Source organism: Neovison vison, chromosome 4 (genome assembly GCF_020171115.1).
Source record: "Neovison vison isolate M4711 chromosome 4, ASM_NN_V1, whole genome shotgun sequence".
Taxonomy (NCBI): Eukaryota; Metazoa; Chordata; class Mammalia; order Carnivora; family Mustelidae; genus Neogale; species Neogale vison.
In genome coordinates, this window is record NC_058094.1 from 37,035,002 (window position 1) to 37,052,914 (window position 17,913).

Here is a 17,913-nt window from a genome sequence, read left to right on the forward strand (position 1 = left end):
GCACTGAATTTTCTAAAGCTGGAAAAAAAATAGAAAATGAAAAGGGAAAAAAGCCACAAAAAGTAGCAATTTACTAAAATCATTAAAGATGAATATAAAGAAATCACGTGGTTGGGTAGATTCCAAAGACAGACAATACAAGAATGACTAATACAAGTACCTGACACTGAGTACCTCCCACATGCCTGGCACAAATACCACACTCATTTAATACTCACTACAAGACATGAAGGAGGTATTACTGCTCTTCCTACCTTACAGATGAGAAAAACAGATATGACAGAAAGGCTAAGCAGCATGCCCGAGGCCACAGGCTAGTAAATGAGAGGCAGGACTCAAACCCAGTGTACTCCAGCACCTGCTGTCACTGCCACCAAGTTATCCTGCCTTTGTGTTGTTTTATTAAATCCTCACAGCAGCTCTGAATTAGGCACTGTAACAACCTCATCACATTGAGGAAACCGAGGCCAGAGAGGCAAAGAAACTGCCCAGGGTCAGAAAGTGGCAGTTGAGTTTCCTTACTGCTATGCTGCTTTAATTGTTCACCACTCTGATTTCTTAAAAGAGGAAAAATTATGCTCCCTGTAATAGACTAAGAGATTCTCTACTGGTGGAAATCTACAAGAAGAGAGAGAACAGCATCAAGCTGATTTCCACCTGCGTGAAAAGGGAAGACAAATACTGAGTGAGAGATAGATTAATAGCCTTTTTACCTTGCATGTTCATTTAAATAGGGGAAACAAACTTCTGTAGAGAAGCAACATTGAAGAAAAAAATCTTCCTTCCAAAGGTGAAAAAAAGATCATAGAGAGTTTATTTCTAACATAGCGTAAGGGATTCTATAAGCACAATGAGTTTGTAACAATAATTTAGGAAATTAGTCTACTTTTTGTTTTCTGTTAAGAGCTTCAAAAGTGCACGTAAGTGGACACCTGAGTGGTTCAGTTAGTTAAGTGTCTGCCTTCAGCTCAAGTCAGGATCTCAGGGTCCTGGGGCCGAGCCCCACACTGGGCTCTCTGCTCAGCAGGGAAACTGATTCTCCCTCTCCCTCTACCCACTTCCCGCTCATGCTCTCCCTCTCTCAAATAAATAAATAAAATGTTTATTTTTATTTTTTTTAAAGATTTTATTTATTTATTTGACAGAGAGAGATCACAAGTAGGCAGAGAGGCAGGCAGAGAGAGAGGAAGGGAAGCAGGCTCCCCGCCAAGCAGAGAGCCCGACGCGGGGCTCGATCCCAGAACCCTGAGATCATGACCTGAGCCGAAGGCAGTGGCTTAACCCACTGAGCCACCCAGGTGCCCCCTAAAATGTTTATTTTTAAAAAGTCCATATAAGTATTTATTAAACATCTACTATGAACCAGGTACTTTATTGGGCCTGGGGATACAAAGTTATAAGAAAACTGATAAGGCCACTCTGCTCTGACAGTGTTTACATTCCAGTTACTATCAAAATACACAAATTTAAACTGTACCTTCAACAAGTACCACAAAGGAGAGGCAAGACTGCTCTAAGAGCCTATAAATTAGGAGTCAGAGGTGGGGAGGAGTGGAGTAGGGTGGAGACTTAGCCTTGTCGGGGAGGTAAAGGAAGACTTCCCTGAAGAAGTGAAGCATAGGATGAGACCTTAAGGTAAATGTGAATTAACTAGATAATGAGAAGAGGAAAGAATTTCTACACAGCAGACCCAGCATATGCAAAGGCCCTGTGGTGGGAGGTAGCATCATTAAGTACCAGGATTAGATCCAGGCAATCTAACTGCAGAGCCCGAGTTCTTACGCTCTATACTATATGGACTTTCTGTCACGTTCCATTCAGATGGCTTCTATTTTCTCTGGAAAATGGGAAAGTTGGGACCTCTGTCAAAACTGGGGATCAGGGAGCTTAAGAGGTTGAGAAAAGTATTGAAGAACAAGGCAAACACAAGTGAATTTATGGTAAATCATAATTGTAATATCTTCAGTAATTCTGACACAGACTTTTTAACTTATTTATATCATTTCAATGATTAAATATAAACATTATCATGTTTTTTAAATGGCAAGTTTAAACCACAACAAGGGGTTCCTGGCTGGCTCAGTTGGTAAAGCACGCAACTCTTAATCTCCAGGTCCGAGCCTCATTTTGGGTGTGAAGCCTGCTTAAAAAAACAACAAAAGGTAACAGAAACAACAACAAAAATCTGCTCACCTAGTATAATACATCACAGCCTCTTCATAGTCCCCTGAGTTAAAAGCTTCATTTCCTTTTTCCTTTTCATGAGTAGCAAGAAAAGTCTTTTCCTTCTCAGTTAGACCTAGAAATAAAAATAAAATTGAACAGAATTTTTAAAAAGTTTAAATCCAAAAATGCTTACTTTAACAGAAACAGTCATTTGTGAAGTAAATAAAAGAAACATTTCCTAATGTTTCCTTCAATAATTCACAATTTGGGAGGGTTTAGATTTTTTAAATTATTATTGGTTGTATTTCACTTTATCTTTTTTTTAAAGACTTAATTTATTTATTTGACAGGCAGAGATCACAAGTAAGCACAGAGGCAGGCAGAGAGAGGGGAAGCAGGCCCCATGCTGAGCAGGGAGTCCGACATGGGGCTCGATTTCAGGACCCTGGGATCATGACCTGAGCCAAGGTAAAGGCCCAACCCACTTAGCCACCCAGGCATCCCTGTATTTCCCTTTAAAGGTGCTATACACCTATGGACTTCGAGTGAAAACAAATAAATGCCATATCATTTTGTTTTGAGGCCAAAATAAAAGGGGGGGGGATTTGGAAAAAAACAATTTGAAAAATATAAAGAAAAATTATAGTTAAAAACTAGGTTTATATTTTTGAGTCTTACTAAATTTAAGTAGTGTAACTATTACTCATATAAAATTAAGTAGTTAAAGGATGAAACTGAATTTGTTAGAAGTGGTCAACTCTAGGAGAAAATCCATAAACTTTTAATGGAAATATATAGCACTTAAAGAGAAGTTTATCTAGTTTGATAGTTTTTATTATAATTTTGAAAATGTGAAAACTATGAAATTATTCTTATTTTTTCCTAATTACCTGCTGTGTCTATTCTGGTCTCAATTTTAGACAAATGTGACTTGTTGTTTACTATAGTTTTTTCTTTGTAATCTTCATCAATTTTTGAACATTCCTTTTCCACATCAAACCTTAACGAAAGAAAAAAAAACAAAAAATGTAAAAAACAAGCAAGGAAATTAAATTTATTATTGATAGTCTTATGTCATACCACTATGCCTTTAGAGACATATTCTAAAAATGCATAACAGGTTTATATTATAAGTCATCTGTATTTGCTCTTAGAAACCACGTAATTCAAGTGAGAACTTCAAAATTAATCAGGACTTTGTCATTAAAATTGTGACTAATTTATCTCGACTTAAAGTTTTTGTTCCTTTTTATTTTTGATTGGCATAGGATTACATGAATTATTTTTGGTTGCTTTTATAAATGAAAGGATGCTGTAGATATTTATTTAATGAAAAAATAAGATCAAAAGTGCTTATGTTACAGGATTTCTTTTCCCTCCGTGTCCACAGTTCTTGGTCATGCCACTATGAAAAATCAAGGGGTAGACCAGAGGAAGAGTGGTGGGCAGCAAAGCAACATTTATTGAGCTATTGAGGGATAGTACAAAGCTCCTGAAAAGGGAGGGACTTGAGAGGGTTGTAACCTGGAGTGTCTACATCTAGGGATTTTTATGGACTTGCCGGTGAGCTGTTTTAACCTGATTAACCCTCCATGGGTCTTTCATCCAATCAGGTTTTTGTCATCTATCATGGCGGGGGTGGGTGGGTGGCGGGGAACATTGGAGGACTCCTTTTAAGGGTGGTTTCCACTTGGGGGAGCTTGGGGCTTGTCCCTGCCTGCCTTCCTTTCAACTGTTGTTCATTACTTACACCGGACACTCTTAGTACTCTACCAAAAGTAACTTGGCAGTCTTGATATGTTCAGACTTATAAAAATTAAGAAATTACTATAATATTTTATGGTAGAGAATTTTTCAGTGACAAATTTTGTATTATGAAATAAAAAACATACTTATCCCATTCTGCATAATCCCTTGGAATTTTCTTTTTAGGTTGTCTGCTATTAGAATATTTTTCCTGAGAGAATAAAAGAATATTTTATGAGACATATTTAAGATTAGCAGGTTTTATGATAAATACAGTGTGAAGGATTGAATTAAGATATACTAACTGAGTGGATAAGAAAAATAGATCCTCTTGAAGCTATAACAATTCAAGTACTGTAACTATTAACATACAGCACATTAAAAAGGATTTTAAATCGGTAGTTAATTCTGGGAGCAATCTATTGGACTTTAAGTCTGTATATAAGATTTAAAAACTCACATGTATGAAATGTGATTTTTTAGCAACTTTCTTATAATAAAAACATAACCAACTATCATCCACTCCTTTAAAACCTAGGTATTGGAGGGATGCCTGCGTGGCTCAGTTGGTTAAGGTCTGCTTTTGGCTCAGGTCCTGACCCCAGAGTTCTGGAGGTGAGTCCCACACTGGGTTCCCTGGTCAGTGGGAAGCCCACTACTCCCTCTGCCTGCTGTGCTCTCTCTCTCTCAGACAAATAAATAAAATCTTTAAACAAAAACAAAAACAAAAAACAAACCCTAGCCATTGGAGAAATAAGAATAACTACTTTGCTGTATTGGAGATGTTTTGTTTGCAACAAAAGACACCTGACTTGGACTAATCCTATTTAAAAAGAATAAACTAGGACACCCAGGTGGCTCAGTCCATTAAGCATCTGCCTTCAGCTCAGATCATGATTCCAGGGTCCTGGGATCAAGTCCCGAATTGGGCTCCGTGCTCACTGGCAAGCCCGCTTCTCTCTCTGCCTCCTCTTCCTGCCACTCTGCCTGCCTGTGTGCTCACTCTCTCTCTGACAAATAAATAAAATCGTAAAAAAAAAATAAACTGTTGGCCTACATAACCAAATTGATGAAATGGCAGGTGTACTACTAGCTCAAGGATTGTATACTCTCTCTCCCCAGCTCTCCCACTCTCCCCCTGTCCCTAGTGTCTGCTTTTTTCTGCCCACAGATATCACTTTCCCCCCACTGGCTACTTGCTTTTCCCATATAACAGGCACAGTGGCCACAGGCAGTACAGGATTCTAACCTCACAGGCCTCCCAACCAGAAAGAAGGAGAGTGACTCTTCTCTCCACCTTTAGTTAGAGAAATCCCGGGAAGGAATCAGCATTCCCTAGCTTGGGTCATGCGCCCGTCCCTGACCAAGCACTAGCTTGGTGCTATTCATTGGCCCAGCCTAGGTCGCATGCCCACTCCGAGCACTTGTGGAAAATGGGAGGAAAGCAAACAAGAGCCATTATGCTCATCAACAGTTTCTTAAATGGTTTCTTAAAAGTCAGTCACAATCTGAAACCAGTTTGAATGGGTTGTTTACTCATGCACAATTTTGTAACACTGGGTGTGGTCATCCAAAACTACACAGATCTTCCAAACACATATCTATTTCATTATACAATTTAAAAATCTTATCCATTAATATCTTTTTTTTTAAAGATTTTATTTATTTGAGAGAGAGAGATCACAAATAGGCAGAGAGGCAGGCAGAGAGAGAGAGGGGAAGCAGGCTTCCTGCTGAGCAGAGAGCCTGACATGGGGCTCAATCCCAGGACGCTGAGACCATGACCTGAACCAAAGGCAGAGGCTTAACCCACTGAGCTAGCCAGGTGCCCCTCCATTAATATCTTCATCAAGTTTATCAGAAGAGTCTTTACGTATCCCCTTTAGGGGAAACTTTTTGTTACAAGCAGGTATTTAAGAGCCGCAGAAGAACATGAAATACTCTTAAATTGTGATGAAAAGCTCAGATTTTCTCACTGGGAAAAAACACTGCCAGTTGTTTTCCTTAAAATGACAGGCCCACTTTTCAATACAACGTTTGTCAAAAACCCAAGTCTGAATAACTATAATTTGTCTGTCAGTCGCTCTTTCCGGTTAAACCTGTTCTGGGAAAGAGCTGACTTCAGCTGACAACTCATTCACACGAGTCTTGCCTCTCGAAATAAGTGCCAGGTTTTACCTCACAGTCAAGTGCTTTTTGAATACTTCTGTCACACAGAATATTAGAAAGAGGTGTCCTCAAGACTCAAGACTTAACAATACGTTAAATACATTTTAAATAAAAACGTTTTAAATACGTTTTATTGTTTCATCAAAGACATTTTTAAGTCAGATTGGAGTTTTTGACTATAAATAGGGAGCCGTGGAGAAAACAGCGACTACCAGCCCAGTTTGGCGCCACTCACTGCCTTGATTCATGCTAAGGCCCGACAGCTTCACCCTCAATACAAATGTCAATGCAGTGAAAAGAACAAAGCAGTAGCATTATTTTTAAAAATAGCATTACTTTCCAGACCCTCTGGAAGGATCTCTGGGAGAACAAGGGCCCATAAATTATGCTTTGAGAATCACTGTACCACTATTCTCTCTATCCCACAGAACTATAACCTCCTGTTATATATTCAGGGCACAGACTTAGCAAAAAATGGGTGTTCAATAAATACAAATATATTGATGACAGATAGTGGCATCCTTTTTGAGGATTACAGTGTACCTCATTTAGATGAGCAATTCTTTTTTTTCCAATAAAGATTATCTTTATTCTGGATTGTGGCCAACTCTTACACCTCAGGGCAAGATCTTACATGCTGTGACTGGTGGGAGAAGGGGTACAGTTGCTTACACTTTAGTTCTTGAAGTTTCCCAGTCTTTTTTTTTTTTTAAGATTTTTTTTTTGGTGGGGGAAGGTCAATGTTTTTTATTTCATGCATTTTTTTTGAATTTTAATTTTTTTTAATTTTTGATTTTTTATAAACATATATTTTTATCCCCAGGGGTACAGGTCTGTGAATCATCAGGTTTACACACTTCACAGCACTACATGAGCAATTCTTAATGGGGAGGAAAAAGATGCAGGAAGGTAAATTATTAGCGAGTAGTGTATTGAAGAGCTATGGTTTTTTTTTTTTAAATAAAACTGAGTATTCAAAGAAAAAATGAGAATAAAAAGAGTAAGTTAACCCAGAATGAAGAGACTTGAATAGGCAATCTTTCAGAAATGATAGGAATAAAAGAAAAAAGTAGGGCAGAGGGAACGGAATGTGGGGTCCACATGAAAGGCCAGAGACTCCCAATGCCCAGGACACAATGGGTAGATTCTGGAACAACAGGGTCAGGTAGATCTTCTGGCCAGAAGCTCAGTTTTAACTTGAAGTTAAGTATAAATGGACCTGGAACTCCAACAGGTCCCTTCTCTTTGGAACCCATGGGTAAAAAAGGAAAGGTCTACATGACAAAATAGGGATCAGCCACAGAGAAATCGTCATAAGGGGCTGGAGTAATATGCAGTAAACAGAGGAATGACATCTTCAGCAGATTCAAAGTATCTGTTTAATACTTTAAATCCCAAGTTCATCAAGTAATAAACTATTTCTTCTACATCTTCACTGGACAGACAAAAGTATTCCCTGAAATTCTCTCCCACTGAATTGGATCTTTTTTTTTTTAAGATTTTATTTATTTATTTCACAGACAGAGATCACAAGTAGACAGAGAGTCAGGCGGGGGGCGGGGGGGGGGGAAGCAGGCTCCCCGCTGAGCAGAGAGCTCGATGCAGGGCTCAATCCCAGGACCCTGGGATCATGACCTGAGCCGAAGGCAGAGGCTTTAACCCACTGAGCCACCCACGTGCCCCCACTAAATTGAATCTTATGTGTTCATCAAAACTGGTCAGAGAAGAACAGAAGTCATAACAAAAGAAAAAATGAGAAAAGGCAGTGAGCCCAAGAAGCAAGCCTTCAAAGGGAAATGCGGTTTCATCTGGATCTCCAGGTGATGAAACACACCTCCTGGAGAAGACAACAGCATGCAGTCAGTTTCAAGATAATCCCCAGTTCTCGGAGGACATCACACTGTGGTTACTCTGATTAAACATTAGCTCTCTTAGCCAACAACAATCTTCTCCCTCCCCCACCCACACCTCACCCCAAAACAGCCTACCTTACTAACATGAACACGGCTGTTTGAACCACGAACTGGAGGCAAATGATCTTGCATTGCTGGAGATGCTTCAGTTTCATGAAAGTGCATTTTGTTTTCGTCTTTTTTAATTTCCGAAACCCAACTCTGAGAAGCAGGAGAAAGAAGATAAACATACAGTTTGAAGTAATTAACAAGGTGTTAGAATTATACATTATCATCATTTCCTATGGGTCCATATTTTGGGTGACAATTTGGTCATGGATTCTACCTGAGATGCCCTTCTACTATGCTTTTAAATTGTAGTAAATTACACAAAACAAAATTGATCATCTTCACCACTTTCAAATGTGCAATTCAGTATAATTATGCATATCTGTGCTGCCCTTCCTTCTGTTATTTTGCAAGTTTACTCTCAACCCTTCCAACAAGCTTTCCCTGAACTACCTGGTTGGGCTAGAAATGTTCCTCCTCCATGTTTTAACAGAGATTTAAAATAATCCATGTACTGTTCATCTCTCTCACATTTCTGTAAGTTCCATGAGGGTAGAACCTATGTCTTAGTCTCATCTTTGTGATTCAGGAAGCTAGCACAGTGTCTGGCACATAATAGGTTCATAATCATGTTTATTAAACTGCATTGTCACAGGTTCTAGGAAGAATTGAGTGAGAGACTTGTTATCTGTGAAATTCTTTTTTTTTTTTTTAAAGATTTTATTTATTTATCAGAGTGAGAGAGAGGGAGAGAGTGAGCACAGGCAGACAGAATGGCAGGCAGAGGCAGAGGGAGAAGCAGGCTCCCTGCTGAGCAAGGAGCCCGATGTGGGACTCGATCCCAGGACGCTGAGATCATGACCTGAGCCGAAGGCAGCTGCTTAACCAACTGAGCCACCCAGGCGTCCCATTATCTGTGAAATTCTATTATTGTTATTCAGCAGCTATACGGTGAAGGTCTCATTTTAAATTAGGCGCCATGATACAGCACTAGACTATACTACCTGTCCTAATTGTGCAGGAGGCAGGGGAACAAAATGGGAGCAAAGAGGTGAAAGAAGGAGAAAGAACAGAAAAACAGTAAGAGGAGAAAGGTAAAAAGGAAGAGGAGGCATTACAGAGGAGGACAAAGAGTAAGAAAAGAGAATGGGGCAGAGGGAGAAGTGGCAGGGAAAAGCATGAAAGAAAGGGAGAAGAGGCGAAGTCAAGAGGTGACTGAAAAAGAAGATGCAACTGGAAAAAAAGCAGCTTCTGCAACTAAAACTATGCTGTTACTCCCTAGACAATAAAGTCAAAGAACTCTGGACACAAACTGTTATTTTAACTTGTAGATTAATTACCAGGTTTTCAATTTCAAGTCAGTAAATAGCAAAATGAGAAAGCAGAAAGTTTATTTTTTAAAAGATTTTATTAATTTATATATTTGACAGAAAGAAAGAGAGAGAGAGAGAGAGTGTGTGTGTGTACAAGGAGGGGGAGCAGTACAGGGGAGGGAGAAGCAGGCTCCCTGCTGAGCAAGGAGCCTGATGCAGGGACTCAATCCCAGGACCCTGGGATCATGACCTGAGCCGAAGGCAGACGCTTAACCGACTGAGCCACCCAGGCACCCTGAAAAAGCCAAAAGTTTAAAAAAACATAGCATTCTGGGTTAGAGAATGCATATTCCCCCAAATTGTCTTCAAATGGAGTGCCTGGGTGGCTCAGTGGGTTAAAGCCTCTGACTTCAGCTCAGGTCATGATCCCAGGGTAATAGGATTGAGTCCCACACCGGGCTCTCTGATCAGCGGGGAGCCTGCTTCCTCCTCTCTCTCTGCCTGCCTCTCTGCCTATTTGTGAACGCTCTCTCTCCTGTCAAATAAATAAATAAAATCTTTTAAAAAAACTGTTTTCAAATGTAATACATTAATAAAGTAAATTAATATATTAATAAAGTAAAGTAAAACAAAAAACTGTTGCTCCAGGGACACCTGGGTGGCTCTATCGGTTAAGCCGCTGCCTCGGCTCAGGTCATGATCCCGGGGTCCTGGGATCGAGTCCCCCATCGGGCTCCTTGTCCAGCAGGGAGCCTGCTACCCTCTCTGCCTCTGCCTGCCACTCTGTCTGCCTGTGCTCTCTCTCTGACAATAAATAAATTTAAAAAAACAAAAAACAACAACAAAAAAACCCTGTTGCTCCAGAATCTGTTTTAAGAAGTTATTTCTTGGGGCACCTGGATGGCTCAGTCGTTAGGTGTCTGCCTTTGGTTCGGGTCATTATCCTGCGGTCCTGGGATCGAGCCCCACATCGGGCTCCCTACTCGACAGAGGGGAAGCCTGCTTCCCCCTCTCCTATTCCCCCTGCTTGTGTTCCCTTTCTCACTCTATCTGTCTCTGCCAAATAAATAAATAAAAATCTTTTTTAAAAAGGTTATTTATTAAGCAAAATGAAACCACAAAAGAACTCAGAAAATACAGGTAAATATGCATCTGATGGAGAGGAAGCTTTCTCAAGTATAAATGCAAGAAAACATAAGGGATAAAACCAAGGGAAAAAGTTTTTTTTTTTAATGAATAAACATGAAAAACACCACACACAAGATTTAAAAGACTAATGACAAAGGAAAATTTAGAATATCTGCAACAGAACTATTACTCATAAATAAGGAACACATGGACAGAAAAATCAATAAAGGGACATCTCCTCCTGGTCCTGACGGAGTAAGAGGGACTGGATCTGCCATCCCGCTTAAACTCTAGAAAACTGGATAAATATATGAAACTGTGGTCTTCAGACATCGGACAACAGGTAGCATGGGAAAATGATCCTTGAAAGAAAGGAAACAAAGGAGGGATTGGGACCTGCACTGGCCCCAATTTACTGCCCATAATTTCCAGGCTATAGCACAGGGAACAGAAACCCAAACAGCCCTGTGGCTGAATTCAAAAGAACACAGCTCAGGCTTCAGGGAGGCAAAGATTACAAAGATCTGGGATGCAAAATATCCAAGAGGAGGGAGCCAGAGAGAGAACTCTAAGGAGGACCTACGCAGCACTGTATCTGTTACGGAAATGTAATTAAGCGTCAAAACCTTTCTTACAATGAAAAGGTGAGGCCCAGATGGCATCAGTGGTGCATTCCGGAAAATATTTAGGGAAGAAATAATACCAATCACACACAAACTCTCCTAGAAAATTTAAAAAGAGAGAACACTTCCCAATTCATATTCTATGCTGCCAGCATTACCCCACTACTCAAACCAGACATTACAAGAAAACTACAGGCTAATATCTCTCATGGTTGAATATACAAAAAATCCTTCATAAAATTTTAGCAAATTAAGTCCAGCAATATATAAAAAAGATACAGCACGACTAACTAGAGTTTATCCTCGAAGGCAAGCTGGTATAGCATTTGAAAACAGAGTACATAATTTACCTTATTAATGACTACAAAGGAAATCTTATATTTCTCTCAATAAATGTAGGAAAAGTACTTCATAAAACTCTATACCCATTCATATAAAAATTCTCATCAAACAAGGAATAGAAGGGACACTGCTCCACTTTATAAAGGGTCATGTCATAAAATCTAAAGCCAACACTATACTTAATAGCGAATGGCTGGGGGCGCCTGGGTGGCTCAGTGGGTTAAGCCTCTGCTTTCGGCTCAGGTCATAATCTCAGGGTCCTGGGATCGAGCTGCACTGGGCTCTCTGCTCAGCAGGGAGCCTGCTTCCCCCTCTCTCTCTGCCGGCCTCTCTGCCTACCTGTCATCTCTCTCAGTCAAATAAATAAATAAAATCTTTTTTTAAAAATTAGTTAAAAAAAGAAAACCCAATAAATCTACAGAAAAGCTACTAGAACTAATTTGTAAATTTAAGAAGATCACAGGATACAAGGTCAATATAAAAGATCAATTAGATAACTATAGACTTGCAATATACAAATAAAAATTGAAATTAAACTTCCACGGATATGAGGTATTTAGATTAGTCAAACTTATGAAACAGAAAGTAGAATGATGGTTGCTAGGATCTGAGGGGAGGGAGAAATGGAGAACTATTGTTTAATGAGTGTAGAGTTTCAGCTCTGTAAGATAAAAAAAGTTCTGGAGATTGCTTTCACAATGGTATGAATATAACACTAATGAATTGCACACTTTTTATTATATTCAGAGATTTTTAGTTATATTGACATTATTATATTCAGAGATTTTTGTCAATATAACACTAATGAACTCTACACTTAAAAAATGGCTTAGATGGGGCGCCTGCGTGGCTCAGTGGGTTAAAGCCTCTGCCTTCAGCTCAGGTCATGATCCCAGGGTCCTGGGATCAAGCCCCACATCGGGCTCTCTGCTCAGCCAGGAGCCTGCTTCCCTTCCTCACTCTCTGCCTGCTTCTCTGACTTCTTGTGATCTCTGTCTTTCAAATAAATAAATAAAATCTTTTTAAAAAATTGGCTAAGATGAATGCAAGCTGGTGCAACCACTCTGGAAAACAACATGGATGTTCCTCAAAAAGTTGAAAATAGAGGTACCCTATGACCCAGCAATTGCACTACTGGGTATTTACCCTAAAGATACAAACATAGTGATCGGAAGGGGCACGTGCACCCGAATATTTACAGCAGCAATGTCTACAATAGCCAAACTATGGAAAGAACCTAGATGTCCATCAACAGATGAATGGATGAAGAAGAGGTGGTGTATATATATATACAATGGAATACTATGCAGCCATCAAAAGAAATGAAATCTTGCCATTTGCGACGATGTGGATGGAACTAGAGGGTATTATGCTTAGCTAAATAAGTCAATCAGAGAAAGACAAATATCATATGATCTCCCTGAAATGAGGAAGTGGAGATGCAACGTTGGGGATTGGGGGGGAGGAAAAAGAATAAATGAAACAAGATGGGATCAGAGGGAGACAAACCATAAGAGACTCTTAATATCACAAAAAATTGAGGGGGGGCTAGGGGAAGGGGGGTAGGGAGAAGGTGGTGGGGTTATGGACATCAGGAAGAGTATGCCGTATGGTGAGTACTGTTAAGTGTATAGACCTGGCGATTCACAGACCTGTATCCCTGGGGCTAATAATAATACATTATATGTTTATTAAAAAATTAAAAAAAATTTTTTAAACAGCTAAGATGGTAAATATTATGTGATATTTATTTTACCACACCAAAATACATACATACATACATACATAAAATTTCATAGTTAGGGTGACTCAGAATGAGCAAAAATAAATGAAATTAAAAAACATTAACTTTTACAATAGCATAAAATAAATACTTAGGAATAAATTAAACAAAAAATATGCAAGAAGTGCACACTGAAATTTACAAGACACTGGCACAAAAAACTACATTAGACTTAAATGAACAGAAAACATACAGAAGTTCATGAATCAGAAATTTCACTATTGTTAAGATGTCAGTTATTTTGAAATTGATCCATAAATTCAACACAATCCCAACCCAAAGACAAGCAAGTTATTTTGTAACAACTATCAAGCAAAGGACCTAGAATAGCCAAAACAACTATGAAAAAGGGAAACAAAGTTGGAGGACTTTTTCGATCTGATTTTAAGACTTAACCATAATCAAGAGAATGAGGTACTGGATGAAAAGACAGACATTTAGATTAACGAAAGAGAATAGAGAGTCCAGAAATAGACCCATACATACATGGCCAATTGATTTTTGATGATTATACCAATAAGTTCAATGGGGAAAGGACACTCTTTCATTAAGTGTTACCTGAAACCTTGGATATCTATATTATATGTGTGTGTGTGCGTGTGTGTACCCCAAAATTAAAACAGATCCAGACCTAAATGTAAGAGTTAAAATTAGAAACTTCCTAAATCATATGAAGAAACCTTGGGATCTGGGATTAGACAAAGGCTTCCCAAATAGGACACACAGCACACACTGTGAAAGAAAAATTGATTTTATCAAAATTTAACATCTTTATTCTTCCAAAATCACTGTAAAAAAAATGAAAAGGCAATCCCCAAAATATTTTTTGCAAAAGTATTTGCGAAAGATGTATCTAATGAAAGACATGTATGAAAGACATGTATTTTACAACTCAATAAGAACAAAATACTCCAAATTTTTTTAATGGGCCAAGTATTTAAAGACTTCTCACAAAAGAGGATATATGGAAGGGAAATAAGCACATGAAAAGACACTCAGCAAAGTTAGTCATTAGAGAAGATGAAATTAAAGCCATGATGAGATACCAGTGCATACCCAACAGAACAGCTGAAATTGGCAGTACTTAGTGTGAACCAAGATGCAGAGCAACAAGAATTTTTATCCATTACTGGCAGGAATGTCATTTTGTTCATCAACTGGTAAGTGGATAAACTGAGATATCCATACAATTCACTACTACTCAGCAATTAAAAGAAACAAACTATGGACATGCAACAACAATGACACATCTCAAAAGCATGATGCTAAGTGAAAGAAAACACAAAAAGACCATATACCGTCTGACTGTATTTATAGAAAAGTCTCAAAAACACAAACCCGTAATGGTGAAAGCAGTTCGGGGTTATCAGGGACCAGGATGTGGGGTCAGCACTGACTGCACAAGGGCATAAGGAAATTTTTCAGAGTAATAGAAATGTTTTAGAGCACAGACAGGTGTCAAAACTCCGTGAAATGTAGGCCATTAAATTTTTATTTGAATGTAAATTAGGCTTCAATAAAGCAGATTAAAGAAATCACTGAAGATACAGGCCATTAACAAAAGAAATTCAACTTATGAACAAAAAAATTTAATGTTGTAGGGCGCCTGGGTGGCTCAGAGGGTTGAGCCTCTGCCTTTGATTCGGGTCATGATCTTGGGATCCTGGGATTGAGCCCCAAGTCGGGCTCTCTGTTCAGTGGGGAGCCTGCTTTCCCCCTGTCTCTGCCTGCCCCTTTTCCTACTTGGGCTCTTTCTCTGTCAAATAAATAAAATCTTTTTTTTTTTTTTAAGATTTTATTTGACAGACAGAGATCACAAGTAGACCGAGAGACAGGCAGAGAGAGAGAGAGAGGAAAGCAGGCTCCCCGCTGAGCAGAGAGCCTGATGTGGGACTCGATCCCAGGACCCTAAGATCATGACCTGAGCCGAAGGCAGCAGCTTAACCCACTGAGCCACCCAGGCGCCCTCAAATAAATAAAATCTTAAAAAGAAAAAATTAATCAAAAATACATAAGTTTTTCAATTATTTAATTGATTAAAAAATGATTATAGAGGGTGCCTGGGTAGCTCAGTGGGTTAAAGCCTCTGCTTTCGGCTCAGGTCATGATCCCAGTGTCCTGGGATCGAGCCCCACATTGGGCTCCCTGCTTGGTGGGGGAGCCTGCTTCCCCCACTCCCCACCCCCCACCTGCCTCTCTGCCTACTTGTGATCTCTGTCAAATAAATAAATAAAATCTCTTTAAAAAAATAATTAAAGGGTGGCTTAATCAGGTCAGTGTCTTCCTCCAGCTCAGGTCATGATCCCACCATCCTGAGATGGTGCCCTGCATTGGGCTTCCTGCTCAGCCCAGAATCTGCTTCTCCCTCTTCCTCTCCAACCCCCTGCCCCGACTCATGTTTGCGCATGCATGCACACACACTCTCTCTCGAATAAATAAAACCTTTAAAATGACTATAGTATCCAATGAAGAATACCTTAAATGGGTACTCCTATATATTGCTGGTGAAAAGAGAACAAAGGCACAACTTTTCTGAGAACATGGTAATGTGTTTCAACAGCTTCTGAATTATTCACATCCTTTGATCAAGCAACTTAACTTCCATTAATTTATGCTGAGGAAATAACCAGTGTGGTACAAAAGAAATTATGAACCAGTATGTTTGTATAGCCCAATTTATAGAAGCTGAGCGAATTACCTTTGATAGGAAAGTCATTTAAAATACGCACGTGGATGTCCGGACACAAACATACACATTCATATTATTCTGGGTTTGAGAAGGAACCAATAGTACATAAGTGATTACCACTAAAAGCCCTTCACTGACAAAAAGGAAAGAAGCCTAGGATTTTAGAAAAGTGAAGGAGACACAGATACAACACGAGAATGTCACAAAAACCACGGTCACTCTATACCTTTATATCGCCGTCAATTTTTTCCCATTCTTCTGTTGTAAAACTGGCCGCTGTTGCTGCAGGTTTATCTTTCCTCAAAGCTCTACTTTCAGGAGCCAAGCCTTTAAGACGATTTTCACAGAATTCCGTAAGTTCAGGATAATATCCTTCCTCACCAGACCTTTAAAAAAATTCAGAACTTTGGAGTCACCACTTTCTTTAGAGCCCATGTACATTTGCAGGCTGGGCTCCCTGGAGCAGAGGGGCTCTGCGGAGCTGTCCAGGGCTGCCCCTGCACTGGGAGGGAGGCTGGGCTGTGTGCGGGCGTCCCACTTTCCTTCCTCAACCAGCACAACCTTCATTTTTAGCCGTTAATTACGGAGTGATGCAGTGAAGGAAAAAATTGAGCTCCAAAAACACCAGCTTCCATCGCACACTTTGGAAAGTTGAGTAAATGACATTTTCTCTCCTTTAACAATGTTCATGTTGTTACACAAGGTAATTTTTAACTTATAAATGAAAATTCAATATTAGAGACAGGCGAAAAGTGAGACTGGATGTTCTTCCCAAGGAGGAGTTTGTAGCTCCTTTTTTCCCTCCAAAGGGATAGGAAGAAAATGGCAGAGGAGTGGTTCAATACAGCAGGCCTCCAAATTCAACCACTCAAGGAACAGAATTTGTTCCTAGAGAATTGTAAGGAGAACTCTGTTCTTTTTTTTTTTTGAAGGAAAATCCATCTTTTCCCCTTCTGTTATAGATCTGTTTACCTTTAAATTTTTAGAAAAATAGAAAAAAATCCCATTTTCAAATAAATTTTTCTTAAAAATAAATTCTGGGGATGCCTGGGTGGCTCAGTTGGTTAAACGTGTGCCTTCGACTGAGGTCATGGTCCCAAAGTCCTGCGATGGAGTCCCATGGCCGGCTCCCTGCTCAGCGGGGACCTGTATCTCCTCTCCCTCTGCCTTCCACTTGTGATCTCTCTCACTCTCTAGCTCAAATAAATAAAATCTTTTCTTAAAAATCTTTTTAAGAAAGATTTTATTTATTTATTTGACAGACAGAGATCACAAGTACACAGAGAGGCAGGCGGAGAGAGAGGAAGGGAAGCAGGCTCCCCGCTGGACAGAGAGCCCGATGTGGGGCTCGACCCCAGGACCTTGGATCATGACCTGAGCTGAAGGTAGAGGCTTTAACCCACTGAGCCACCCAGGTGCCCCAAATAAATAAAACCTTTAAAAATAAATAAATTCTGAATCAATACTATATAAGTGAATTAAGTTCTTCACAGAATTTCTTAGAACCAACAGTGTGGGGCTTGCAAACTCTTCAATCACATAAACTGCTCATTTTCTTTACCAGTTGGCCACACATAAAAGAAAATTTTTCTACTGCTGAGAAAAGGAAAAGGAAAAATACATGTCTCACTCTCTGTTTCAGAAATGAGGAGGTTGTAACATCGACTGTGTCTGGGCACCAGCAGGGATGCTGAGGGAGGACAGGAGGCTGAAGGTGATGAGAGAGAAAAAGGAGAGGACACAGTGATGAGGAAGGCGGTCAGAGGGAAGGAAACAGAGAACCACCATCAAACAGAAGGAGCACTACTGATGCCAGGGGAGGAGGGATTCATGCTCCACAAGGGCTTTCACAGTAACAGGCTATTCTCCAAATGAAAACCCCTCAGGACATCCCAAATGGGGGGTACCTGCTAGGGGGCCCCAGACCAGTGCTGCCTGAAGTGGGCTCCCTTGGCCACCTGCATGTCAGTCACCAGGCACTTGTTAAAAACGA

The 17,913-nt window shown here is 39.8% G+C and overlaps 1 protein-coding gene across 1 annotated transcript in view; it reads right to left on the reverse strand.

The window, feature by feature from the left end:
- Positions 1–17,913, reverse strand: part of SPAG1 (sperm associated antigen 1) — a 69,720-nt gene that overhangs the window by 47,606 nt on the left and 4,201 nt on the right. The window contains exons 3-7 of the mRNA XM_044245208.1: positions 16,147–16,306; positions 8,070–8,195; positions 4,059–4,123; positions 3,057–3,166; positions 2,194–2,299 (exon numbers count right to left, since the gene is read on the reverse strand). Of these exons, the coding sequence (XP_044101143.1) occupies positions 2,194–2,299; positions 3,057–3,166; positions 4,059–4,123; positions 8,070–8,195; positions 16,147–16,306 (567 nt within the window). The remainder of the gene's footprint in view (positions 1–2,193; positions 2,300–3,056; positions 3,167–4,058; positions 4,124–8,069; positions 8,196–16,146; positions 16,307–17,913) is intronic.